This window comes from Sinocyclocheilus grahami, unplaced genomic scaffold (genome assembly GCF_001515645.1).
Source record: "Sinocyclocheilus grahami isolate Dianchi unplaced genomic scaffold, SAMN03320097.WGS_v1.1 scaffold536.1, whole genome shotgun sequence".
Lineage (NCBI taxonomy): Eukaryota > Metazoa > Chordata > Actinopteri > Cypriniformes > Cyprinidae > Sinocyclocheilus > Sinocyclocheilus grahami.
The window spans coordinates 772,252-800,142 of NW_015505715.1; the positions used below are offsets into that span (position 1 = coordinate 772,252).

Consider the following 27,891-nt stretch of genomic DNA (forward strand, 5'->3'; position numbering starts at 1 on the left):
CGTTTGGACATGCGCCCGAAGCTCAAAGTGTCATTTGTTTGTCCGTTTTGGAGCGCGTCGCGCGCACACATTTCAGCCTGAGGAACAGCATCTCTTGTGCGGATTGTGCTTTCAACATTTTATTATCAAACATGTCCCGCAATTTAGCAACAGTAAAGACAGCATCTTACAACAATTCCCGATTGAGCTGATTCTGACGTTAAGTTTGGGTTTTAGGGAGGAACGAATCTGCACTGCTGTGAAGGGAAAGAAGTTGTTCAAGACGCAGCTAGTTTTTAATAGCTTTACCTCATGTCTTCTTTTGTATAATCCTTAGAAGCCAAAATCGAAATTAAAAATTCAAATTAGCTTAAAACCGCCACAGGCCTAAAGTGTAAGCTGATGTTTGAATGTTTAGTTCTCTCTTTTATCATAATTAAACAGGGCTTTCGTGTTGCGCGTGCTGAAGCTCCTCCACGTGGGCGCGATCTCGCTTCTGAATTGCGAATAGCAAAAATGCATCATAGACAAATGTTTGAAAAACAGCTGGCGACTCTGGTGAGATAGAATTTGCAAGATAATGTATATATAGCAATAATAAATGTATGTGTGTTTTATTAATTTCTCCAGTACCGATAGCAGAACCGTTAACGTCAGAGCTTATCGATACTCCGGTCTTTCATAATTTAGCCCTGTCACTTCTGATTATGATAGCATTCATTAGAATGCTTAATATCTTGGTTTAGTTTCTTAGAAACCCATTAGTCACCAGCTCTTTGGTCAATGTAATCTTGCTCTTTTTGATTATATAAATGTTCTGGCACAGATGCCTTTAACTAGACCATAAATAGTGATTTACAGGAGTTACATAGTATGATCGATTTATAATAGTAGTTAAGTGAATAAGATGACGGTCGTGTAGAAGGTCAGGTGTTTATGACTAGAAGACCTTACATCTTAAAGATAAACGTTCACGGCCGTGATGAGATATGACTCTTGGGTATTTCAGAGGGATTGCTGAGGAGTTGATAAAGCCAAAGACCAGACCTTGTGCCATATGATCAGTTTTATAACTTAAATCTGTTCACCTTTAAAAGTACTCCATCAATGTCTGGACTAAAAGAGAGAAGAAGACAATGAAAATAGGGCAATTTTCCTTTTAGATTTCATAGACATTGAGATTTGGCTGTTGAACAAGAGGTATCATGATATAACCAACAAGACATGCATGCATCTACTATCTGAACCTGAAAATGTTCAAGCCATGATCGGTTAATGATTGATCCTTCAGCCACACAGTGTGTTATAGCAAGTCTCTAAAGAATAACTTGGTTATCACATGAACTAAAAGATAGTGGCAAAAATTCAGGCAGTTTCCTTGTTGATACACCCAAGAATGACGTTTCAACAATCTCAATGGCTATTGCTCTGTTTTAGTCATTAATAAATCTTACATTGAAGCCTAATAATCATGTTTACATTGGCTAAAAGTATTTTCATATAAAAGAATTTAAGGGGTCATGATTTGGCTGATGTTCCTGTTATCTCCTGTTAGCACCTGATCATGCCATAACTATTTCTCCACTGACAGACATGCAAAATAGCTGTGTATTTGCAAAAAGGTTGCAATTGCAAAAATGTTTTATTATATTATGTTTATGATTTATTTATTTGCTGGCTGTAGAAACAGTAGTTGCTATAAGGTCTTGGGTCTTATGATCACATTTACTGTTGCTCTTGCAGGTAAAATCCACTCATTTCAATGGTTATTTTAAGTTATTAGGCTATTGTTGAGCCTTCTTGGCTACTGTGAGCATCATCAGGCCTCCTCTCACTATACAGAGAGTTATCTTTATTGAGGCCTCCGCTCACCTGAGCTCCACTAGGACATCTTTTTGCAGGTTGTAGGCTCTCTGTGAGCATCCTTGCACGGTATCCTATGTGTGGGGTGTGGTTAGGCCTCCTCTCGTTTTAGAGAGTCATTATGCTGAGGCCTCTGCACCTAGAGCTCGGCCATCTACTGTGAGTGTCGTCAGGCCTCCGCTTGCTACAGAGAGTTATCTACATTGAGCCCTCCGCTCGCCAGAGATCTGCTAGGACGGCATCTGTGAGTTGTAGGCTCTCTGTGAGCCTTCTTACAAGATGTCCTGAGCATGGGGCATAGTTAGGCCTCCTCTCGTTTTAGAGAGTCATCATGCTGAGGCCTCCGCTCATAGAGCTCATAATTTCACATAAGGGTGAGTGATTTCCCAATGCAAATTTCGCACTGGAGTAAAGTTTTTCATGCAAATTTGCTTTGTTGACCAACAGAAAGCTGCTTGGTTTGTGTAACCTGTGCTTCATACATTGCTACACTCTTGACAGTAGACAGTGGACTTTTTATGTCCTAATATGACAGGGCTTTTAATCTTGACATGATGTGTAATTAGTAACATGGCATGTGCAGCTCATGTGATTGGCTCATAATCACATCATGTCGGATGACCAACGAATTGGGATCAAGACCAATCTATGTAGAGTGTAAACTAAACGAGCCAATGCACATTGGCATGCGATTATTGCATCCAGCTGCCGCTGATCACAGCGTGAGTATAAGTAGGCAGCAAATGCAGCGCATATTCAGCTTTTCGCTTCGGAGCCGAGTGATCACATCGTTCTGCTCCTGACTATTCTACTGAGAGAAGAAGACTGAACGAGTTCAGCGCGCTCTTTGAGAGCTCTTCGTGTTGGCGCTACGGCGCTTCAGCGGTGGTGGTTTTCCCGTATCGAGTGGGTTGCACACATCAGGCTGCACTACCCCCTGTTTGTGTTGCAGGTGGCCATCTCTCCTGTGCGCCTCTAGCAATGCCTGAATCGGATCAGGAAATAATGGCTATGCTTTCTCGGGCCGCTGTGGGGGTAGGGCTCGAGTGGAAACTTCCACCGTGTCCTCAAGGTTGGACGATTGGTTCTTCGGGGTGGTCCGCGCTGGTTCTCAGCAGCCCGCCTCGGTGCCTTTCTTCCCAGAGGTGCATGAGGAGCTCACCAGGGCACCTTTTACTGCCGGTAACCGATCTGCAGGTTCCTCCTCCCTCACCACCCTCGACGGTGGTGCAGCTAGGGGGTATACAGGGGTCCCCCCGGTGGAGCAGTCGGTTGCGATACAGTTGCGTCCCAATACTGCCGCCACCCAGCAGGGCGAACCGTGCCTCCCCTCCCGGGTCTGTAAGTACTCGACTGGCCAGCGATCCGGCCTGTGGAGAAGCTGCCTCCGCCTTACACGCTTGCCTTACTGCAGGCATTGGCTTTACTTCAGGTTCTTCAGGCTAAGGCACTGAGGGACCTGCACGAGGGTGGTCACGACCCAGAAGTTCTCAAAGAACTCTGTACTGCTACGGACCTCGCACTACGAGCGACGAAGGTCACTGTGCGGTCTCTGGGCTGTGCGATGTCCACTATGGTGGTCCAGGACTGCCAAAACGGGCTGTGTCTGGTCGATATGAGGGACGCCGACAAAGTTCGGTTCCTTAATGCCCCTGTGTGGCTACTGTGAGCATCATCAGGCCTCCTCTCACTATACAGAGAGTTATCTTTATTGAGGCCTCCGCTCACCTGAGCTCCACTAGGACATCTTTTTGCAGGTTGTAGGCTCTCTGTGAGCATCCTTGCACGGTATCCTATGTGTGGGGTGTGGTTAGGCCTCCTCTCGTTTTAGAGAGTCATTATGCTGAGGCCTCTGCACCTAGAGCTCGGCCATCTACTGTGAGTGTCGTCAGGCCTCCGCTTGCTACAGAGAGTTATCTACATTGAGCCCTCCGCTCGCCAGAGATCTGCTAGGACGGCATCTGTGAGTTGTAGGCTCTCTGTGAGCCTTCTTACAAGATGTCCTGAGCATGGGGCATAGTTAGGCCTCCTCTCGTTTTAGAGAGTCATCATGCTGAGGCCTCCGCTCATAGAGCTCATAATTTCACATAAGGGTGAGTGATTTCCCAATGCAAATTTCGCACTGGAGTAAAGTTTTTCATGCAAATTTGCTTTGTTGACCAACAGAAAGCTGCTTGGTTTGTGTAACCTGTGCTTCATACATTGCTACACTCTTGACAGTAGACAGTGGACTTTTTATGTCCTAATATGACAGGGCTTTTAATCTTGACATGATGTGTAATTAGTAACATGGCATGTGCAGCTCATGTGATTGGCTCATAATCACATCATGTCGGATGACCAACGAATTGGGATCAAGACCAATCTATGTAGAGTGTAAACTAAACGAGCCAATGCACATTGGCATGCGATTATTGCATCCAGCTGCCGCTGATCACAGCGTGAGTATAAGTAGGCAGCAAATGCAGCGCATATTCAGCTTTTCGCTTCGGAGCCGAGTGATCACATCGTTCTGCTCCTGACTATTCTACTGAGAGAAGAAGACTGAACGAGTTCAGCGCGCTCTTTGAGAGCTCTTCGTGTTGGCGCTACGGCGCTTCAGCGGTGGTGGTTTTCCCGTATCGAGTGGGTTGCACACATCAGGCTGCACTACCCCCTGTTTGTGTTGCAGGTGGCCATCTCTCCTGTGCGCCTCTAGCAATGCCTGAATCGGATCAGGAAATAATGGCTATGCTTTCTCGGGCCGCTGTGGGGGTAGGGCTCGAGTGGAAACTTCCACCGTGTCCTCAAGGTTGGACGATTGGTTCTTCGGGGTGGTCCGCGCTGGTTCTCAGCAGCCCGCCTCGGTGCCTTTCTTCCCAGAGGTGCATGAGGAGCTCACCAGGGCACCTTTTACTGCCGGTAACCGATCTGCAGGTTCCTCCTCCCTCACCACCCTCGACGGTGGTGCAGCTAGGGGGTATACAGGGGTCCCCCCGGTGGAGCAGTCGGTTGCGATACAGTTGCGTCCCAATACTGCCGCCACCCAGCAGGGCGAACCGTGCCTCCCCTCCCGGGTCTGTAAGTACTCGACTGGCCAGCGATCCGGCCTGTGGAGAAGCTGCCTCCGCCTTACACGCTTGCCTTACTGCAGGCATTACTGCAGGTTCTTCAGGCTAAGGCACTGAGGGACCTGCACGAGGGTGGTCACGACCCAGAAGTTCTCAAAGAACTCTGTACTGCTACGGACCTCGCACTACGAGCGACGAAGGTCACTGTGCGGTCTCTGGGCTGTGCGATGTCCACTATGGTGGTCCAGGACTGCCAAAACGGGCTGTGTCTGGTCGATATGAGGGACGCCGACAAAGTTCGGTTCCTTAATGCCCCTGTGTCCCAGACTGGCCTCCTCGGCAATGCAGTCGAGAGCCTGGCCCAGCAGCTCTCGGCTGCACAGAAGCAGACGGAGGCGCACACCCTGCCCCGGCGGGCAGCTGCTGCCTCCACGCGTCCGCCCCCGTTCCCGTGCCGCATTCGCAGCAGCCTCCAGCAAATTAGCTTAAAACCGCCACAGGCCTAAAGTGTAAGCTGATGTTTGAATGTTTAGTTCTCTCTTCTATCATAATTAAACAGGGCTTTCGTGTTGCGCGTGCTGAAGCTCCTCCACGTGGGCGCGATCTCGCTTCTGAATTGCGAATAGCAAAAATGCATCATAGACAAATGTTTGAAAAACAGCTGGCGACTCTGGTGAGATAGAATTTGCAAGATAATGTATATATAGCAATAATAAATGTATGTGTGTTTTATTAATTTCTCCAGTACCGATAGCAGAACCGTTAACGTCAGAGCTTATCGATACTCCGGTCTTTCATAATTTAGCCCTGTCACTTCTGATTATGATAGCATTCATTAGAATGCTTAATATCTTGGTTTAGTTTCTTAGAAACCCATTAGTCACCAGCTCTTTGGTCAATGTAATCTTGCTCTTTTTGATTATATAAATGTTCTGGCACAGATGCCTTTAACTAGACCATAAATAGTGATTTACAGGAGTTACATAGTATGATCGATTTATAATAGTAGTTAAGTGAATAAGATGACGGTCGTGTAGAAGGTCAGGTGTTTATGACTAGAAGACCTTACATCTTAAAGATAAACGTTCACGGCCGTGATGAGATATGACTCTTGGGTATTTCAGAGGGATTGCTGAGGAGTTGATAAAGCCAAAGACCAGACCTTGTGCCATATGATCAGTTTTATAACTTAAATCTGTTCACCTTTAAAAGTACTCCATCAATGTCTGGACTAAAAGAGAGAAGAAGACAATGAAAATAGGGCAATTTTCCTTTTAGATTTCATAGACATTGAGATTTGGCTGTTGAACAAGAGGTATCATGATATAACCAACAAGACATGCATGCATCTACTATCTGAACCTGAAAATGTTCAAGCCATGATCGGTTAATGATTGATCCTTCAGCCACACAGTGTGTTATAGCAAGTCTCTAAAGAATAACTTGGTTATCACATGAACTAAAAGATAGTGGCAAAAATTCAGGCAGTTTCCTTGTTGATACACCCAAGAATGACGTTTCAACAATCTCAATGGCTATTGCTCTGTTTTAGTCATTAATAAATCTTACATTGAAGCCTAATAATCATGTTTACATTGGCTAAAAGTATTTTCATATAAAAGAATTTAAGGGGTCATGATTTGGCTGATGTTCCTGTTATCTCCTGTTAGCACCTGATCATGCCATAACTATTTCTCCACTGACAGACATGCAAAATAGCTGTGTATTTGCAAAAAGGTTGCAATTGCAAAAATGTTTTATTATATTATGTTTATGATTTATTTATTTGCTGGCTGTAGAAACAGTAGTTGCTATAAGGTCTTGGGTCTTATGATCACATTTACTGTTGCTCTTGCAGGTAAAATCCACTCATTTCAATGGTTATTTTAAGTTATTAGGCTATTGTTGAGCCTTCTTGGCTACTGTGAGCATCATCAGGCCTCCTCTCACTATACAGAGAGTTATCTTTATTGAGGCCTCCGCTCACCTGAGCTCCACTAGGACATCTTTTTGCAGGTTGTAGGCTCTCTGTGAGCATCCTTGCACGGTATCCTATGTGTGGGGTGTGGTTAGGCCTCCTCTCGTTTTAGAGAGTCATTATGCTGAGGCCTCTGCACCTAGAGCTCGGCCATCTACTGTGAGTGTCGTCAGGCCTCCGCTTGCTACAGAGAGTTATCTACATTGAGCCCTCCGCTCGCCAGAGATCTGCTAGGACGGCATCTGTGAGTTGTAGGCTCTCTGTGAGCCTTCTTACAAGATGTCCTGAGCATGGGGCATAGTTAGGCCTCCTCTCGTTTTAGAGAGTCATCATGCTGAGGCCTCCGCTCATAGAGCTCATAATTTCACATAAGGGTGAGTGATTTCCCAATGCAAATTTCGCACTGGAGTAAAGTTTTTCATGCAAATTTGCTTTGTTGACCAACAGAAAGCTGCTTGGTTTGTGTAACCTGTGCTTCATACATTGCTACACTCTTGACAGTAGACAGTGGACTTTTTATGTCCTAATATGACAGGGCTTTTAATCTTGACATGATGTGTAATTAGTAACATGGCATGTGCAGCTCATGTGATTGGCTCATAATCACATCATGTCGGATGACCAACGAATTGGGATCAAGACCAATCTATGTAGAGTGTAAACTAAACGAGCCAATGCACATTGGCATGCGATTATTGCATCCAGCTGCCGCTGATCACAGCGTGAGTATAAGTAGGCAGCAAATGCAGCGCATATTCAGCTTTTCGCTTCGGAGCCGAGTGATCACATCGTTCTGCTCCTGACTATTCTACTGAGAGAAGAAGACTGAACGAGTTCAGCGCGCTCTTTGAGAGCTCTTCGTGTTGGCGCTACGGCGCTTCAGCGGTGGTGGTTTTCCCGTATCGAGTGGGTTGCACACATCAGGCTGCACTACCCCCTGTTTGTGTTGCAGGTGGCCATCTCTCCTGTGCGCCTCTAGCAATGCCTGAATCGGATCAGGAAATAATGGCTATGCTTTCTCGGGCCGCTGTGGGGGTAGGGCTCGAGTGGAAACTTCCACCGTGTCCTCAAGGTTGGACGATTGGTTCTTCGGGGTGGACCGCGCTGGTTCTCAGCAGCCCGCCTCGGTGCCTTTCTTCCCAGAGGTGCATGAGGAGCTCACCAGGGCACCTTTTACTGCCGGTAACCGATCTGCAGGTTCCTCCTCCCTCACCACCCTCGACGGGGGTGCAGCTAGGGGGTATACAGGGGTCCCCCCGGTGGAGCAGCCGGTTGCGATACAGTTGCGTCCTAATACCACCTCCACCCGGCAGGGCGAACCGTGCCTCCCCTCCTAGGTCTGTAGGTACTAGTCTGGCCTGTCCGGTGATGCTTATACAGCCTGAGGAACGGACCTCGCACTACGAGCGACGAAGGTCACTGTGCGGTCTCTGGGCTGTGCGATGTCCACTATGGTGGTCCAGGACTGCCAAAACGGGCTGTGTCTGGTCGATATGAGGGACGCCGACAAAGTTCGGTTCCTTAATGCCCCTGTGTCCCAGACTGGCCTCCTCGGCAATGCAGTCGAGAGCCTGGCCCAGCAGCTCTCGGCTGCACAGAAGCAGACGGAGGCGCACACCCTGCCCCGGCGGGCAGCTGCTGCCTCCACGCGTCCGCCCCCGTTCCCGTGCCGCATTCGCAGCAGCCTCCAGCAAGCGGTGCCGTGGAGCTGGGCGTAGGCAGGCCGCCCCACCCGTCCGGGCCCCCTTCAAACCTGGCGGTGAGCAAGAGGCCCCGGGACGGGCGACCCAGAGAGGGAGGAAGCTGCTCTTGAGGGATGGTGAAGGCACCTCTCCCGCCCCCGGAGGAGGGCCGGGTGGAGAATCTGGAAAATCTCGACGAAAGAGCAATTTTCTCTGGGACCAATTTTCTCTTGCGTTTCTCCGGGCAGGAGTGCCCCTAGAGCAGGTCTCCAGACATGATGTGGTTTACACGGATGCCTCAACCACCGGTTGGGGGGCCACGTACAACGGGCTTGCAGTGTCAGGGGTCTGGACGGGGCCCCAACTGCACTGGCACATCAAGTGCACCTTGTCTTGAGCCGTGTCAAAGGGCGCTTACGAGGCAAGCATGTACTAGTCTGCACGGACAACACGGCGACCGTTGCGTACATCAACCGACAAGGTGGTCTGCGTTCCCGTCGCATGTAGCAACTCGCCCGCCACCTCCTCCTCTGGAGTCAGAAGCATCTGAGGTCGCTTCGTGCTGTTCACATTCCTGGGCTGCTCAACCGGGCAGTCGACGAGCTGTCTCGAGCTGCGCTCCCGGGAGAATGGCGAGTCCATCCCCAGACAGTCCAGCTGATTTGGAGACGTTTCGGAGCCGCTCAGGTAGACCTGTTTGCCTCTCCAGAAACCTCTCACTGTCAGTTGTTCTCCCTGACCGAGGGAACACTCGGCACGGACGCACTGGCACACAGCTGGCCGCGGGGCCTTCGCAAATATGTGTTTTTGCCCCAGTGAGCCTTCTTGCACAGACACTGTGCAGGGTCAGGGAAGATGAAGAGCAGGTCATGTTGGTGGCGCCCAATTGGCCTACCTGGACCTGGTTCCCGGAACTAATGCTCCTCATGACAGCCCCTCCTTGGCCGATTTCTACTGACTCAGAGACGGGGCACCCTTTGGCACCCGTTTCCAGACCTCTGGAAACTTCATGTCTGGTCCCTGGGCGGGACGCGGAGGTTCTAAGAGGTCCCCAAGAGGTAGTTGACACCATCACTTCAGCGAGAGCACCGTCCACGAGACACGCTTACGCTTTGAAGTGGAACATGGTCATTAAGTGATGTTCTTCTCACCGAGAAGACCCCGAAGATGCCCGATCAGAGTCGTGCTGACCTTTTTGCAGCAAGGGTTGGAGCGAAGGCTGTCTCCCTCCACCCTTAAAGTCTATGTTGCTGCAATCGCAGCTAACCACGACCCCGTAGAAGGGAAGTCACTGGGGAAGCATGACCTGATCATCAGGTTCCTTTAGGGGGCGAGAAGGCTAAATCCTCCATGGCCCCACTCTATACCCTCTTGGTACCTGACTCTAGTGCTCACAGTACTACAGCAAGGCCCATTTGAGCCTTTGCAGACAGTCGAGCTGAAGTTTCTGTCAATGAAAACTCTACTCCTGCTTGCACTGGCCTCGGTCAAGAGGGTAGGGTACCTGCATGCATTTTCGGTCGATGATTCGTGCCTAGAGTTCAGGCCGACTGACTCCCAGGTAATTCTGAGGCCCCGGCTCAGCTATGTGCCCAAGGTTCCTACTACTCCCTTCAGGGATCAGGTGTTGAGCCTGCAAGCGCTGCCCCCGGAGGAGGCAGACCCAGCCCTAACTTTGCTCTGTCCCATCCGAGCCTAAGGTGCTACGTAGACCGGACACAAAGTTTCAGGACCTCAGACCAGCTCTTTGTCTGTCACGGAGGCCGGCAAAAAGGGAATGCCGTCTTAAAGCAGAGGATGGCCCACTGGATAGTGGATGCCATCACCCTGGCTTATAAGGCACAGGGTGTGCCCTGCCCATTCAGGTTGCGAGCTCACTCAACTAGAAGTGTTGCATCCTCCTGGGTGCTGGCTCGTGGTGCCTCACTGGCACCTCCATCAAGAGGGTAGGGGACCTGCACGCATTTTTGGTCAACGATTCGTGCCTAGAGTTCGGGCCGGCTGATTCCCAGGTAACCCTGAGGCCCCGGCCCGGCTACGTGCCCAAGGTTCCCGCTACTCCCTTTAGGGATCAGGTGGTGAACCTCTAAGCGCTGCCCTCGGAGGAGGCAGACCCAGCCCTAGTTTTGTGCTGTCCCGTCCGAGCCTTAAGGTGCTACGTAGACCGGACGCAAAGTTTCAGGACCTCAGACCAGCTCTTTGTCTGTCACGGAGGCCGGCAAAAAGGGAATGCCGTCTTAAAGCAGAGGATGGCCCACTGGATAGTGGATGCCATCACCCTGGCTTATAAGGCACAGGGTGTGCCCTGCCCATTCAGGTTGCGAGCTCACTCAACTAGAAGTGTTGCATCCTCCTGGGTGCTGGCTCGTGGTGCCTCACTGGCAGATATCTGTAGAGCTGCGGGCTGGGCGACCCCTAACTCATTCACTAGATTCTATAGCTTTCGTGTGGAGCCAGTATCCTCCTGTGTTCTCACCTCAAACGGGTACAAGCACTGAGAGGCCCCGGCTTCTGGTCGGCTTGCTAAAACCACTCCATAGAGTCCATATAGTAGACCCTGTTGAGCTCCTCCATCCCCTCGGCAGCCAGACGTGGTGGAGCGTCCGGCACCAGGCCTTCACTCGTTGAATCCTTGAGAACCAGTAGAAGGCTGGGTTCCATATGTAAGACCTAAGTGGATCCCATATGTGTAAAGTCCACGGTATAGCCTGAGTGCCCATGTTTCCCAGGCAGACTTCTGCCATTCCATGAGGATTTCAATCACCTCCAATCTTCCATATGCACCTAAACGGATGTCCATATGTGTATTTGCTTCCGAAACCTCCTTCGGGAAAGATGGAACTTCCGCAACGTTCCTGTCCCAAGTGGAACGGGTACGTTTACCCAGTGTTATCCAGTCCTACTGATTGGATAGTGCCATAGCAGCAGTAGCTGGTCCTCTTGTGGTAAGCACTGGCCTACGCCAAAAAGTAGGGGCGCAGGTGGCTTCCACGGGACACTGGAAGGGGCAGTACCTGTGGCCCTTTGTTAGGGATCCCAATTCCTCTGTCATCCGATGTGATGTCCCGTCCCGTCGCCACAGCTCCTGTACCATCGCTCACCGGCTCGGCTCCTCAGCGAAAACCTGAAAATGCGCTGCATCTGCTGCCTACTTATACTCACACTGTGATCAGCGGCAGCTGGATGCAATAATCGCATGCCAATGTACATTGACTCATTTAGTTTACACTCGAAGTAGATTGGTCTCTCTAAGCGAGATCCCAATTCGTCGGTCATCTGACGTGACGTCTCCGTTCCCTCCTTCAGGGAACGAGGGTTACCATACGTAACCGAGACGTTCTACCTAATCAAAACAGCCTTCCTTAACTCATTAGTGCTATGCTAAGCTAGCAAGGTAAACTGTTAACTTGCACACTAAAGCCTGAAATGTTAAATTTCACAATTTTTAGCTTTGGTAATTTAATATGCTATGCAGTTAGAAAAATATGATAAAATTATATGCATTAATGTGTTTCATGATTAAGACTAAATACACTTAAGCAGTTTTTGGTAAAATCAGGCAATGAGCAGAGTAACCAAGTTTCTCAACCAATAGAATCGCTTTAGGATGTCCATTAAATGCTCCTGTAGAGTATGAACCCTAAATTTGTAAGGGCTGTCGTTTGTCATTTGATCAGCCATTTTCACTTTCTTTTGTGTTCAAGCTGCAGTGCCACTTAAAACATAAGGGTGTCCTTATAACCAATGTTACAGTATATACACTAATTTCTGGACCATAGATTTGAGAAGTGGATCTTTACTTGACATAGTTGACTCAGTGAAACCCAATAATTAAGATGCAGGTGATGGGGCTGCTGAAATGTCCTCTTACTCTTTTCAAGTACTGAGTCTCATACTTCCTGCTATATAAGTTGATCATTAATGAATATAAAATCTCAGATTTTTGACAGCTCTAAGACACAAACACACTTTTATAATTAACTCTGAGAAGGTCACACCCATCTCTATACGCACACATATAAGTGAATGTGTGCACACGCAGATACGTTCATACACCTGCAGGTGAGCGTGTGATCCAGGTGTCTTTACCGTTGTGTCAGAGAGGGACGCAGTGTGCTGCTCCACTGGCCCTTCAAACATCAGCAAAATGGGTGAAGATTATTTTGGATTCTCTTGGGTTCGCAATGAGAACAGAAAAAACGTCACTATATATGTTAACAATCCAGCGGACATCTCAGTGATTGTTATATATTTTCTGGTGGTTCTGGCTGTGGGAGTATGGGTAAGTGGTCAATAGTTTCTATTCACCTGTAAAATATTTTTCTACCATTGACAGACTTGTGAATTGTTTACCTTGCCTCCGCATATAATTGTACAATGGCTGTTTGAGATAAGTCTGAAGACAGAATGAGATGGTGATGGATTTAGCAGAAAGTTAATATATAATATAATATAATATAATATAATATAATATAATATAATATAATATAATATAATATAATATAATATAATATAATATAATATAATATAATATAATATAATATAATATAATATAATATAATATAATATAATATAATATAATATAATATAATATAATATAATATAATATAATATAATATAATATAATATAATATAATATAATATAATATAATATAATATAATATAATATAATATAATATAATATAATATAATATAATATAATATAATATAATATAATATAATATAATATAATATAATATAATATAATATAATATAATATAATATAATATAATTAATATAATACAATGCATTTTGCAAGTTGCTTTGCAAAAAAAAAAACTAAAACCCTCTAAAAATTTAGAATAGGGAACACATATTCACTATTAATTAAGAGTTTTCCCTCAATAAACTCCTAATTTGCTACTTATTAATAGTTAATAAGGTAGTTGTTAAGTTTAGGTATGGGGTAAGATTAAGAGATCTAAAATATGGTCATGCAGAATAAGGCATTAATATGTGCTTTATAAGTACTAATAAACAGCCAATATACTAGTAATATGCATGCTAATAAGCAACAAGTTAATAGGGAGAATTGGTCCTTATAATAGAGTTTACCCAACATATAATATAAAGCAGTTTTTCAAGTTGTTTGGTTTTTTTTAAATGCTAAAATCCTTTAGAAAAACTAATTTTTTTTCAGATAAAATATATAATGCATTTTTGCATTCGAAAAAAATTCTAAAATCCTTAAAAAAATTAATTAATATATATACATACAATATAAATATATAAACATTTTTATATTGTCTTAATGTATCTTAATTAGTCTTATTGAGGGCATTGACATTTCTGGGATTTTTTGATAACACCATATTTTTCTGTATGTATTTGCCCATCTGAAATCCATATCATTTTAAACCCTCTTGAGAAAATTCAAACATATTTAATCGAACAACAAACAAATCCACTGAACACCAATACATCAACCTTTGAGTCCACCAATGTGATGTGTTATTATGAAATGTGTCTGATCCTGCAGGTATGACACCTTATATAAAGTCACATATAATTTTGTCTAACATTCTAAGTGGCTGGGACTGTCGACCACTTTATCTCTGCGGTATCATTTTTATGACCCTTTCTTCTCTTTGCATCTGCAGGTCGTGACCATGCCAGAGTACCTGAAGAAACGCTTTGGTGGGCAGCGGATCCGGATCTACCTGTCCGTGCTCTCCCTGTTTCTTTACGTTTTCACCAAAATCTCTGTGAGTCCAGAATCTGTGTCAACCCATACAAAAAAAAGTACTGGTATCACATGGTAATTGCATGGTACTTTGAGAGGTAGCTGCCATACAATACTTATGATACTTTGACATACCATCAGTAGTGTTACGTGCTACACTCAATCGAAAGTGATTTTAATCAGCATTTTGGAACACCAATACATCAACCTTTGAGTCCACCAATGTGATGTGTTATTATGAAATGTGTCTGATCCTGCAGGTATGACACCTTATATAAAGTCACATATAATTTTGTCTAACATTCTAAGTGGCTGGGACTGTATATATGCTGAATTGAATGGCTCTTTCTGTCCAAAGGCAATGGTACGGACCAATCGAGCCACAGTGGGAGGCTTTTTCCTGGCTGGAAGGAGTATGGTGTGGTGGCCAGTAAGTAAATGGACCAAAATTGAGGATGACCGTGCTTTAAATCTTAAAAGCATTTTGTTTTGTACTCAAAATGTTATGGACATCGACAAAATGACACCGCTTGATCAAATACAACATCAATAGTGATCAATCATTTAGTGTGCTAAATGTGGCGAATTTCTGTCGTAATGTGCTACGAAAGACTGAAACAGCCATAAAAGTAGAAGCTGATTATGTATCTATCAATAGCATGACCAGTGATTTCACATGATAACAGATATGGCATGATAATGACCCTAACTGCCCCTCCATTTCAGAACCTTGGTATCATGGGTGAATGATAACTTTTATGGGGCCATTATGCACTGATGCCAGATGCAACTCACAATTCACAGCTGAAAATACTGATATGATTTGCTCATGCAGTTTTTATGGAGCTGACATGCTGTGGTTCATGTTAAAGTTATCACCTAATACCAATTTTTTAAAGGTTTTATTTGTTATTTCAAAGTTCATAGTTGCATTCGTTATTGTTTGAATTACACCTCAGGCTGTGCAGAAGAAGCAGTTGTTATAACTTATCATTATGGTGATTGTATTGCCAGATATAGTCAAACAGTAGACAGAGTTAATATGTTCTGAAGCAATACAGTTCCCACAATCCTATGCTGAAGACTTACACCTTTGTAACCTTTCTGACCTTCAAAAATGTAGCTGATTTCTTAGATTCAGATTTCACTTCAGTTTAAACCCTGATACAGAATATCAAATGTTTGTATATTAGTAGATATAATATGAAGCAAATCTTAGTCAAATTGCTTTAAAAAATGTTCAACTTTTTTCTAGATTGGAGCCTCTCTCTTTGCAAGTAACATCGGAAGTGGGCATTTTGTGGGAATAGCAGGAACTGGAGCAGCGGCTGGCATTGCTATCGGGGGGTTTGAGTGGAACGTATGTTAAAAATGCCTTAAAATTACATTTATGATATTCAATCATTTTGATGTGTGGCTGGATTTGATGTTTTAGCTTACTATTCATGACTATGGAAAAAAATATTATTCTACATTTTGCGTTTAAATATAGTCATAAAAATGTCTGATAAATAGAACTGATTTTTAATTATTTTATTTTTGCTTTTCAGTAGAATAAAAGCAAAATTATAATTATTTATTAGAAGGATAAAAACATACTATGTGTTATTAGTAGTAGTAGTAAGATATTAAAGAACCAATTAAAACATTTAAAAATTTATCTTAAAGTTATTTTAGTATTATTTACTTTTTTATCATGTTTTTCATCTTTATTTATTTATATTTTATAGTATTTCAGCTTTATTTTAATTAACAAAAATAATTTTTCATAGTTTTTGTCTCTTTTTAATTTTTTTCCTCAGGCTCTTGTTGTTGTGATTATTCTGGGATGGCTCTTCGTGCCCATCTACATAAAGGCTGGGGTATGCTTTCATTTCTTCCTCTCCAACCGGCATTGCAGAACAAACCTTTCAAAGACTTACACAACATGAATGTGTCGACCACTTTATCTCTGCGGTATCATTTTTATGACCCTTTCTTCTCTTTGCATCTGCAGGTCGTGACCATGCCAGAGTACCTGAAGAAACGCTTTGGTGGGCAGCGGATCCGGATCTACCTGTCCGTGCTCTCCCTGTTTCTTTACGTTTTCACCAAAATCTCTGTGAGTCCAGAATCTGTGTCAACCCATACAAAAAGGAGTATGGTGTGGTGGCCAGTAAGTAAATGGACCAAAATTGAGGATGACCGTGCTTTAAATCTTAAAAGCATTTTGTTTTGTACTCAAAATGTTATGGACATCGACAAAATGACACCGCTTGATCAAATACAACATCAATAGTGATCAATCATTTAGTGTGCTAAATGTGGCGAATTTCTGTCGTAATGTGCTACGAAAGACTGAAACAGCCATAAAAGTAGAAGCTGATTATGTATCTATCAATAGCATGACCAGTGATTTCACATGATAACAGATATGGCATGATAATGACCCTAACTGCCCCTCCATTTCAGAACCTTGATATCATGGGTGAATGATAACTTTTATGGGGCCATTATGCACTGATGCCAGATGCAACTCACAATTCACAGCTGAAAATACTGCTATGCTTTGCTCATGCAGTTTTTATGGAGCTGACATGCTGTGGTTCATGTTAAAGTTATCACCTAATACCAATTTTTTAAAGGTTTTATTTGTTATTTCAAAGTTCATAGTTGCATTCGTTATTGTTTGAATTACACCTCAGGCTGTGCAGAAGAAGCAGTTGTTATAACTTATCATTATGGTGATTGTATTGCCAGATATAGTCAAACAGTAGACAGAGTTAATATGTTCTGAAGCAATACAGTTCCCACAATCCTATGCTGAAGACTTACACCTTTGTAACCTTTCTGACCTTCAAAAATGTAGCTGATTTCTTAGATTCAGATTTCACTTCAGTTTAAACCCTGATACAGAATATCAAATGTTTGTATATTAGTAGATATAATATGAAGCAAATCTTAGTCAAATTGCTTTAAAAAATGTTCAACTTTTTTCTAGATTGGAGCCTCTCTCTTTGCAAGTAACATCGGAAGTGGGCATTTTGTGGGAATAGCAGGAACTGGAGCAGCGGCTGGCATTGCTATCGGGGGGTTTGAGTGGAACGTATGTTAAAAATGCCTTAAAATTACATTTATGATATTCAATCATTTTGATGTGTGGCTGGATTTGATGTTTTAGCTTACTATTCATGACTATGGAAAAAAATATTATTCTACATTTTGCGTTTAAATATAGTCATAAAAATGTCTGATAAATAGAACTGATTTTTAATTATTTTATTTTTGCTTTTCAGTAGAATAAAAGCAAAATTATAATTATTTATTAGAAGGATAAAAACATACTATGTGTTATTAGTAGTAGTAGTAAGATATTAAAGAACCAATTAAAACATTTAAAAATTTATCTTAAAGTTATTTTAGTATTATTTACTTTTTTATCATGTTTTTCATCTTTATTTATTTATATTTTATAGTATTTCAGCTTTATTTTAATTAACAAAAATAATTTTTCATAGTTTTTGTCTCTTTTTAATTTTTTTCCTCAGGCTCTTGTTGTTGTGATTATTCTGGGATGGCTCTTCGTGCCCATCTACATAAAGGCTGGGGTATGCTTTCATTTCTTCCTCTCCAACCGGCATTGCAGAACAAACCTTTCAAAAGTAGACATGTAGTTGCAAATTAATGAGAATTAGTTGACATGTAGTTGACATGTAGTTACAAAGTTACTTATAGTTAGTAGAATGTCTAAAGTGGACTATCGAAATAAAGTGTAACCCAAAAGTCATGTAATTTAAATCTACTAATCCTCAGATGTTTGTTTTTATGAACAGTATATCAATAGTCTTTGTTTGTACTGTATGTAGCACTACAGCAGAAAAACAGCCATAAAAGTTTATCATAGTTCATGATGTACTTTCCCAGCATCTCAAGAACTGTTTATATAGTGGTGGAAAAAAATACAGTACAGTACTACAATACTACAAATCATGGTTTCCACAAAAATAAGAAGCAGCACAACTGTTTTCAACATTTATAATAATTGCAATAAATGTGAGCAGCAAATCAGCATATTAGAATGATTTCTGAAGGATCATGTGACACTGAAGTAATGATGCTGAAAATTCAACTTTGCATCACAGGAATAAATTACATTTTAAAATATTTTCAAATAGAAAACAGATATTTTACTTTGTAATAACATTTCACAATATTACTGTTTTTACTGTAGACATGTAGTTGCAAATTAATGAGAATTAGTTGACATGTAGTTGACATGTAGTTACAAAGTTACTTATAGTTAGTAGAATGTCTAAAGTGGACTATCGAAATAAAGTGTAACCCAAAAGTCATGTAATTTAAATCTACTAATCCTCAGATGTTTGTTTTTATGAACAGTATATCAATAGTCTTTGTTTGTACTGTATGTAGCACTACAGCAGAAAAACAGCCATAAAAGTTTATCATAGTTCATGATGTACTTTCCCAGCATCTCAAGAACTGTTTATATAGTGGTGGAAAAAAATACAGTACAGTACTACAATACTACAAATCATGGTTTCCACAAAAATAAGAAGCAGCACAACTGTTTTCAACATTTATAATAATTGCAATAAATGTGAGCAGCAAATCAGCATATTAGAATGATTTCTGAAGGATCATGTGACACTGAAGTAATGATGCTGAAAATTCAACTTTGCATCACAGGAATAAATTACATTTTAAAATATTTTCAAATAGAAAACAGATATTTTACTTTGTAATAACATTTCACAATATTACTGTTTTTACTGTATTTTTGATTAAATGAGTGCAGCCTTGGTGAGACTTCTTTCAAAAACGTTAGCTTTTTTAAACAAAAACTATTGAACAGAAGTGTATAAACTGAACAGCCACCATAAATAAAAGCTCAAACTTTAAATGCAAGGCCCTTCTGAACTAGCCAATAAATGGACTAATCAGCTGTGAGCACTGAAATGTTTCTCTGGGTTAATCACACAAACTCTCCATCTTGTTTTAGGTGATTGTGCAGCGCTGTCTGTCTGCCAAGAACCTGTCTCATGTGAAAGCGGGCTGCATCCTGTGTGGTTACCTCAAACTTCTGCCAATGTTCCTCATGGTTTTCCCTGGCATGATCAGCCGAGTGCTGTACACAGGTAAGAAAGACTGGCACCATCCTGGGTGAGAATGGTGATAAACTGACTATTTTGTATGTCAACAAATATGTTGACTGAATCTTGTCTGAGTGATATATGGTGAACTAAGGTTTGATCAGTCTCATAGAACTAGAGTGTTGCTCATCAGCATAAAGTCTGGTCCACTTATTTCTCACAGAATATGCTAGTAACTTATTTTAACAAGCAACGGCCTACTTAGACAGACAGAGAGTCTGATTTACACTTTAAGCAACCAACCGCAGTTTTTGTTTGAAGCAGTGTTGTTACTATTAACTAAAACTAAAAAAACTGTTTTCGCTTATTGAAATAAAGCTGAAATATAAAATTAAACAAAAACTTAAACGTTAAGGAATTAAAATAGAAATGTTTAATTTTAAAGTATAAAAATAATTAAAAAAATTACAAAGCACATAACAAGACTAAAACGTAAATTAAAATTAAAATATAAAAATAAATGCTAATTCAAAATACTAGTAAATACTATAATAGTATATAAATAATGCTAAAGTAACATTGATTTCCATGTTTCAGTTGGTTCTTTAATATTTTATTAATATTGTGCCTTAATAATAATAATAATAATAATAATAATATATGGTAGGTTTTTATTCTTCTAATAAATAATTCTATATATTTTTAATTGTGTTGAACAGCAGACATAAAAGAATAATTCTGCATATTAGACATAAAAAAAAGAAGAAGAAGAAAGAAAAATGACAAACTCATAACAAAAAAAAAAAAAAAATGAAAATGAAAACTGCAAATATATAAATAAATTTTTATTTAAAATACTAACAGATATCGGTAGTATGCAAATAATACCAAAATAACACTGGTTTCATATGACATTTCAGGGAGGGTAAATCTGACGTTCATAATACCATAACAATTACAGAGCTGAATAATTTAGCAAAATTAAACAATTTAGCCAAAATGATATGTGGACTTTGTGGTAAGAAATTCTGACAATCCAAAAGTAATGTGCAGCAATTTTTGTGACATTTTTTGAATGCATCATGCATCAGAAGGTCAGTGAACAGTGAAAGACTATTAGTGAACTAATTTTTTATTTTTTTTTGTGTGTCAGATGAGATTGCATGCGTGGATCCAGCAGAGTGTGACTACTACTGTGGAGCCAGTGTGGGCTGCAGTAATATTGCTTATCCAAAACTTGTGTTGGATCTGATGCCAAACGGTAAAGAATAATCTGATATTTCTATTTCTGTCTCTTACATCTCTAATAGACTGCTTTGATAGATCTGTTTGGTGATATGGCTCTAAACTGCTGTGTGTGTTTACGAAGGTCTCAGAGGGTTGATGTTGTCCGTCATGTTGGCCTCTCTGATGAGTTCACTCACTTCCATCTTTAACAGCGCCAGCACACTCTTCACAATGGACATTTACACCAAGATCCGCCCCAAATCCAAGGAAAAGGAGCTCATGATCGCGGGGAGGTGTGTTCACGTGTCTGCTTGTTTGTGTTGGATATTGATTTTCTGATTTTGTGAGCAGAAACTGAGATGAATAGGCTCTGAGAGGCTTGTGTTCATGTGTTTAGGGTGTTCATGCTGTTTCTGATCGGCGTGAGTATCGCGTGGATCCCCATCGTTCAGTCGGCTCAGAGCGGGCAGCTCTTCGACTACATTCAGTCTATCACCAGTTATCTGGCTCCACCCATTGCTGCTGTCTTCACCCTCGCCATTTTCTGCAAGCGAGTCAATGAACCAGTGAGTTAAATCTAAACATTTCGTAGCTTTGCAATAATTTTGTTTCCATTTTGCTATTTCCAATTTTTTTTATTGTATAAAACATATATTTCACACACAATAAAAATTTTGCTGATGATTATTATGTTGCTTTACAATGTACTAAAACATGATAGAAATATGCTAGCAATGTGTTAAAAACATGCTAACAGTGTGTGAAAACATGCTAGCAACTCGTGAAAACCATATATATATATACATTGATACCTCATTATTGGCTGTTTCTATGGGCCGCTGTATGTATGCAAGCTGTCCGCCATATTGGAACAGTCAAAGCCGGTTCATGAACACTCAAGAGCAAGTTGACTGTGGATCTGCAACCGTATAGTTATACGCATTTATGAATATCTATATCTACAATAGACTTCAGCAGAAGATTTTGCTAAACTAACACAACACAACAAGATGAAGGCATTAGCTGACACAACATCAAAAATGTACCATAGTTTAAAAACCAACACATTCTCACATGCAGGTTATGCCATTTCTTTGAGAATTTAAATTTCTGAGGTTTTTACAACCAGAGGCTGCACAATCTTGGAAAACTCACTGATTTTTACTGTGAGTGACGACACGTTGACAGTTCCAAGATGGCGAATGCATCGACATGTCTGGAGTAGTTGAATGTTGCATCTACCTATTGTTAAAACATGCCAGCAACTTGCTAAAATATGCTAGAAACATGCTAGCAGCATGGAAAACTAGCAACTTAAAACATAGGTAAAACTTTACAATAAGGTTCCATTAGTTAATGTCAGTTCATGTATTAACTAACATGAACAAACAATGAACAATACATTTATTACTGTATTTATTAATCTTTGGTAATGTTAATTAATGAAAATACAGTCGTTCATTGTTAGTTCGTGTTAATTCACTGTGCATTAACTAATGTTAACAAGTACAACTTTTGATTTTAATAATGCATTAATAATATTAATAAATGCGGTAGAAGTATTGTTCATGCTTAGTTCATGTTAACTAAAGTAGTTAACTAATGTTATCTAATAAACCTTATTGTAAAGTGTTACCAAAACATGTTAACAATGTGTTAAAACATGCTAGCAACTAAATTAACCATGGTTTTATTACAGTAAATGTGTAGTAAATATGATTTTTGCCGGATTGATTACCATCTGTATAATCACAGTTTAACTACAAATGGTTAAACTATGGTTAGTGCAGCAAAACCATGGTTAATTTGTGGTTAACTGCAATTACCATGTTTTTTTGTTTGTTTTATTTGTTGTAAAACCATGGTTCATATTCTTAAAGTGATAGTTCACCCAAAAATGAAAATGACCCCATGATTTACTCACCCTCAAGCCATTCTAGGTGTACATGACTTTCTTCTTTCGGACAAATACAATCAGAGTTATATTAAAAATGTCCTGGCTCTTCCAAGCTTTATAATTGCAGTGAATGGGTGTTGAGATTTTAAAGCACATGTTGTTGATGTGTCCTCACAGGGTGCTTTCTACGGGTTGTGTATTGGTCTGTTGGTGGGTCTGGCACGTATGATAACTGAGTTTGCCTACGGCACAGGCAGCTGCGTGAGTCCCAGTAACTGTCCCACGATCATCTGTGGTGTGCACTACCTCTATTTCGCCCTCATCCTCTTCAGCCTGTCCTGTATATTGATCCTGGGCATCTCCCTCGTGACCAAACCCATTGATGACAAACATGTAAGCTCTTCTTACAACTAAACTATAAAGTTCAGAATACTTATGATTTTTTTAATGCTTTTGAAAGAAGTCTCTTATGCTCAAGACTGCATTTGATCTAAAATACAGTAAAAACAGTAATGTCGAAAACATTTTTGTGGAAACCATCTTTTTTTTCTTTGTTTCCAAGCATTTTTTATTCTTTGTTGAACAGAAAGTTAAATGAACAACATTTATTTGAAATGGAAGTCTTTTCTGTCACTTTTGAAAAAATGTATGCTTCCTTGCTGAATAAACATGATTTTTTTTTTTAAAGAAAATCTTTTGAATGGTAGTGTATCATGGTTTCCACAAAAATATCAAGCAACAAAAAGTGTTTTCAACATTCATAATAGCAAATCTTGATCAGCAAATCAGCATAATGGTTTCTGAAGGATCATGTAACACTGAAGACTGGAGTAATGATGCTGAAAATTCAGCTTTGCATCACAGGAATAAATTACTTTTTAATATATGTTAAAATAGAAAACTTATGAAAATGTATGCACTACAGACGTATTTTACAACCCCAATCTTTTGAATGGTCGTAGGGCCTATATATGTAGATTTATCAACATAACATTATTGAAAAACAGAGATTTAGATAGAAAAGCAATTTCTCTGTCATTCTCATTCTGTGGCCCCTTGTTGTTTTACAGCTGTACAGGCTCTGCTGGAGTTTGAGGAACAGCACTGAGGAGAGGATTGATCTGGAAGAAGATGACTGGACTGAAGATCAGGATTCAGACTCTATGCAAACGGAAGGTACATCTGCACGATCCACCAAATATGTACAATCAGATAGCACTCTCCATTTTTGTTTGCAATGAGCATCACAGGACTCAGTGAAAGGACTGTGAGTGTGCCGTGTGACGCTGAGACTAGGTTAGGGCCATAATTAGTTGAATAGATTGTAATTCTAGGACAGGGGTCTCAAACTCAATTCCTGGAGGGCCGGAGTCCTGCAGAGTTTTGTTCCAACCCAGCTCCAACACACATACCATGTAGTTTTCAAATAAGCGTGAAGGACTTGATTAGTTGGATCAGGTGTGTTTAATTAGGGTTGAATCTAAACTCTGCAGGGCTCCGGCCCTCCAGGAATTGAGTGTGACACCCCTGTTCTAGGAAAACCAAAGGATGTTGATTCAGGCAAATGCCTTACTTGTGTAAATTATTGCACACATAAAGTATTTTTAAAACATTAAAAACAAGTAACAACTTTCCGCTTGTCTCTCGACCTTGCAGAGGTGCGTGAGGATCCAAGCTGTTGGAAGAAGGCCTACAACTGGTTCTGCGGCTTTGATCAAGGCAATGCACCTAAACTGACTAAAGAACAGGAGGCAGAGTTGAAGATGAAACTCACAGACACTACTGAGAAACCTCTATGGAGAAACGTGGTCAACGCTAATGCTATTATCCTCCTCACTGTCTGCATCTTCTTTCATGGTTTCTTTGGTTAAAGATCACATCAGTATCAACTAACTATATTAAGGATATTAGAGCTGTATTCTGTGGACAGAAATGTTGCCTTATCTGTAACAACAAGCTAAATGTGAGTAATCTGACATTACTCTACTCACTACTCATTGTGTTTGTAACACAAGAAGTTACAAAAGTTCCTCTTGAAACACTCAATACTTCCTTATAATATCCTCAACAAAAACGTCCTTACAGCTGCCTACTGTTTTTGATTTGATGGCAGTAGAATAGAAAATATTTTTGACTTTCATTTTAAACCCAAGACCAAAACTGATAGTTCACTTGTAGTCATGACAAATCTTTCTTAGCTGCTACAGTATCTAATTTAAAACATGCCTGACTGTTTTTACTGTACATTTGACAATGTTTACTGCAAGTTCTACCTTTGTACCTTTGACATATTACAGAGTAATAGTTATAACTAATAATATAAAGTTCTAGTCCGCTTTGTTGTATGTTTCCTGTAAAGTCTTCTGATACATTATGATCAAATCAATGCAAAGTCTTTTTCTGTGCTATTTTTAAGATACCTTTCATCTACCAAACTCAAAAAAAAAAAAAAATTCTGTTATATTTTGGTCTTACTATTTGGTAAGCTTTGATTTTCTTGTAAGTAAAAAAATATATTTTTGTCTAGGACAAGCAAAGATATTTTATTTAATAACATTCATATTTTTTGCCATGGTATATATCTTGTACTCTGTAATGTATTAATTTAATGTTTTCTGTCTTTATTATGTCTTTATTAAAATAATGAACTTTAGTATTTATGATGCACACTTGTAAGAAGCCAGAAGCATGTTCAAAACTACCATAACAACCTCTGAAAAAAATCTCAGATTAAAGTCATGTGTGCAGACCCTTTCAAAGGCAAGAGTGCAGGAGGAAAGTTAATACTTAATTTAGAGTGAAGATTCTATTGAAACAGCTGAAATCAAAGTCCAGGACCATTGGTTTCCTTCAACAACTCAAGTTCAATGAGTGACCTATTAGTGTGATTTAGTTGTGAATTTCCCAGAAAAAGATAAAGGAAACATTCATTTGGTAGACGGTTTTCATATTTTAGAAAATTTTAAATGGTAGAATGGAATGTTCACAATTTCAATAAATCTGAATATGTTGTTACAACTTTGAATTTGTCAGATCAGCAGTCTTCCCCATGATTGTGTAGCCTAGTGAACCAAACTGAGAGACCATTTTGAAGGCTCAGGAAACCTTTGCAGGTGTTTTGAGTTGATTAGCTGATTGGCATGTCATGACATATTCTAATTAGTTGAGATAGTGACTTGGTGGGTTTTTGTTAAATGTGAGCCAAAATCATCACAATTAAAAGAACCAAAGACTTAATCTACTTCAGTCTGTGTGCATTGAATTTGTTTAATACACGAGTTTTACAATTTGAGTTGAATTACTGAAATAAATTAACTTTTCCACAATATTCTAATTTATTGAGATGCACCTGTATGTACATTTAAAAATATATATAGATATTGTTCTGAATATACTGTATAAATGTAAATATGAATATACAGTTATAAGTATGAGAATGTAAATTTGAATACATATAACTATGAATATATAAAGTATATGCATGTGAATACATAGATATTTAGATACGCTGATGAGCCATTACATTATGACCCCCTATCTAATAACCTGTTGGTCCTCCTTTAGCCCACAAAACAGTGGCTACGTGGCGAGGTATTAATTCAGACGAGATGGAGATCGGTCTACTGGGGTGTCAACAGCAGTTCCTCCAGTTCCCATACATTGCAGGGTGGTGGTGTAGTATGAACCCACTTTTCCAAGTCGAACCACAAATGATGGAATGGGTGAATTTGGAGGCCAAGGAATTAACAGAAATTCACCATTATGTTCCTCAAACCACTTCATGACCATTCTGCCAGTGTGGCATGGCGCATTATCTGTTGGTAATGGCCATCACTGGCAGGGAACACAGTTTCCAAGAATGGGTGCACTTGGTCTGCAACGATGTTCAGATACCTACGTAGTGTTATTGGGATAATGAGGCCTAAAGTGTTCCAAGAAAACATTGCCCACAGCATAACCGGCCTGTGTCCGCCCAATAGTGCATGCAGGTGCCATAGCCTCTGTTGGTAATCGCCGTATTCGGGCTTGGCTGTCGACGTGATGCACCAGGAGTCATGATTTGTCAGACCAGGCCACTTTCTTCCAATCATCCATGGTCCAATTTCAATGATCTTTGGCCCATTTCATGTGTTGTTGGCAATGGCATGCTGTTAGCATGGGGACCTGACTGGGTGGTCAGATTCACAGGCCCACACCCAGAAGGCTGTAATGAACTGTTGCCCTGTTCAACACATTGCCCTGGTCACCACTGATGTAACTGCTGGTGATTTGTCACAATGTGGCCCTGCAGTCTCTGTGAACAATGCATGACAGTCTCCGCTCTCCTCTGGCATCAATCAGCTGTGGACAACACATAGCTGGACGATGGTTTGTCGTTTGGCCATCCGTGCACCACTTTTGATACATACTCTCTACAGCAGGATGTGTACAACCCACAAGGCACGTCATTTCAGAGATCAAAGTTCCATGGTGCCATGCCATCACAATTTGTCCTTTATCAAACTCCGATAAATCGGCAGCCTTTCCCATTCTGACACCAAACACTCTACTGACCGAAAGCCGGTCCTCCGGTGGTATATATACTGCTCTGTGAACTGCACATTTGACACCATTTGGTTGCCAGGCGCTCTGATTGCTCTAGGCTGGGGGTGGTCATAATGTAATGGCTCATCGATGTACATAATTATAGGCCTTAATCTATAAATATGAATTTTTACTTTACTTATCCAATAAGATTCATCAGGTAATTTGTCCTTGCCTAAATTAAGATATTTCTGATGCTATACAATATATATTTTTAAAAGTGTTAAAATATATATGAAATCTGAGTCATACACTCTCAGAAAAGGGTACAAAGCTGTCACTGGGGCAGTACATATACATATACATACCTATATTTAAACTACAAACAGAGATGGACACAAATACATAAAAAAGTATTTTGTTACAAACTACAAATACTTGCTCATCAAATGTATTTAATTAAAATACTGAATACTGGTGTGAGAAATGTATTCAATTAAAATACAAGTAATTTGAAAATACAAAAATACAAACAATATTTACAAGCAATCATTTGAAGTGCAAGAGAAAGTGTCATTACATTTAGTAATACTGGAGTTAGATACAGACATAAGAGAAAGAGAAGTGCTTTCCCCTCCTTTAAACAACTTATAGATAACATATTCTTTAACCCCAACACTAGACAATAAATCCAATATATACTGATCCATATTTCTTCTCATTTCTTATGTTCACTTAAGACACAACCGACTTGCTTTACTTGAATACCATCAAATATGTCTACGCTTCATTTTTTCATGTTTCTGTATTGCTCCTTTATAGTTTCTTTATCAGTGTGTCAAAAATTAAGCAGTCCTGCAAAAATGTATTGCCATAACG

At 40.7% G+C, this 27,891-nt stretch overlaps 2 protein-coding genes across 2 annotated transcripts in view; both read left to right on the forward strand.

Moving 5' to 3' along the window:
* The window catches only part of LOC107555511 (sodium/glucose cotransporter 1-like), a 77,551-nt gene extending 52,762 nt beyond the window's left edge, over nucleotides 1-24,789 (forward strand). The window contains exons 16-17 of the mRNA XM_016238333.1: nucleotides 23,559-23,664; nucleotides 24,145-24,789. Of these exons, the coding sequence (XP_016093819.1) occupies nucleotides 23,559-23,664; nucleotides 24,145-24,359 (321 nt within the window). The 3' untranslated portion in view covers nucleotides 24,360-24,789. The remainder of the gene's footprint in view (nucleotides 1-23,558; nucleotides 23,665-24,144) is intronic.
* LOC107555531 (sodium/glucose cotransporter 1-like) lies at nucleotides 19,242-20,972 on the forward strand. The gene is made up of 3 exons (XM_016238358.1): nucleotides 19,242-19,409; nucleotides 20,518-20,625; nucleotides 20,734-20,972. The coding sequence occupies exons 1-3, from the start codon at nucleotides 19,361-19,363 to the stop codon at nucleotides 20,928-20,930; spliced, it is 354 nt and encodes a 117-aa protein (XP_016093844.1). The 5' UTR covers nucleotides 19,242-19,360; the 3' UTR covers nucleotides 20,931-20,972.
* Nucleotides 24,790-27,891: the final 3,102 nt, after the last annotated feature.

What these genes read in the sequence shown, in the direction of transcription:
- LOC107555531 (XM_016238358.1), top strand. Translation starts at nt 19,361, where the DNA reads ATGTTCCTCATGGTTTTCCCTGGCATGATCAGCCGAGTGCTGTACACA. An exon ending in CAGCCGAGTGCTGTACACAG is followed by an intron (nt 19,410 to 20,517) that starts GTAAGAAAGACT and finishes TTTGTGTGTCAG; the next exon opens with ATGAGATTGCATGCGTGGAT. An exon ending in GTTGGATCTGATGCCAAACG is followed by an intron (nt 20,626 to 20,733) that starts GTAAAGAATAAT and finishes GTGTTTACGAAG; the next exon opens with GTCTCAGAGGGTTGATGTTG.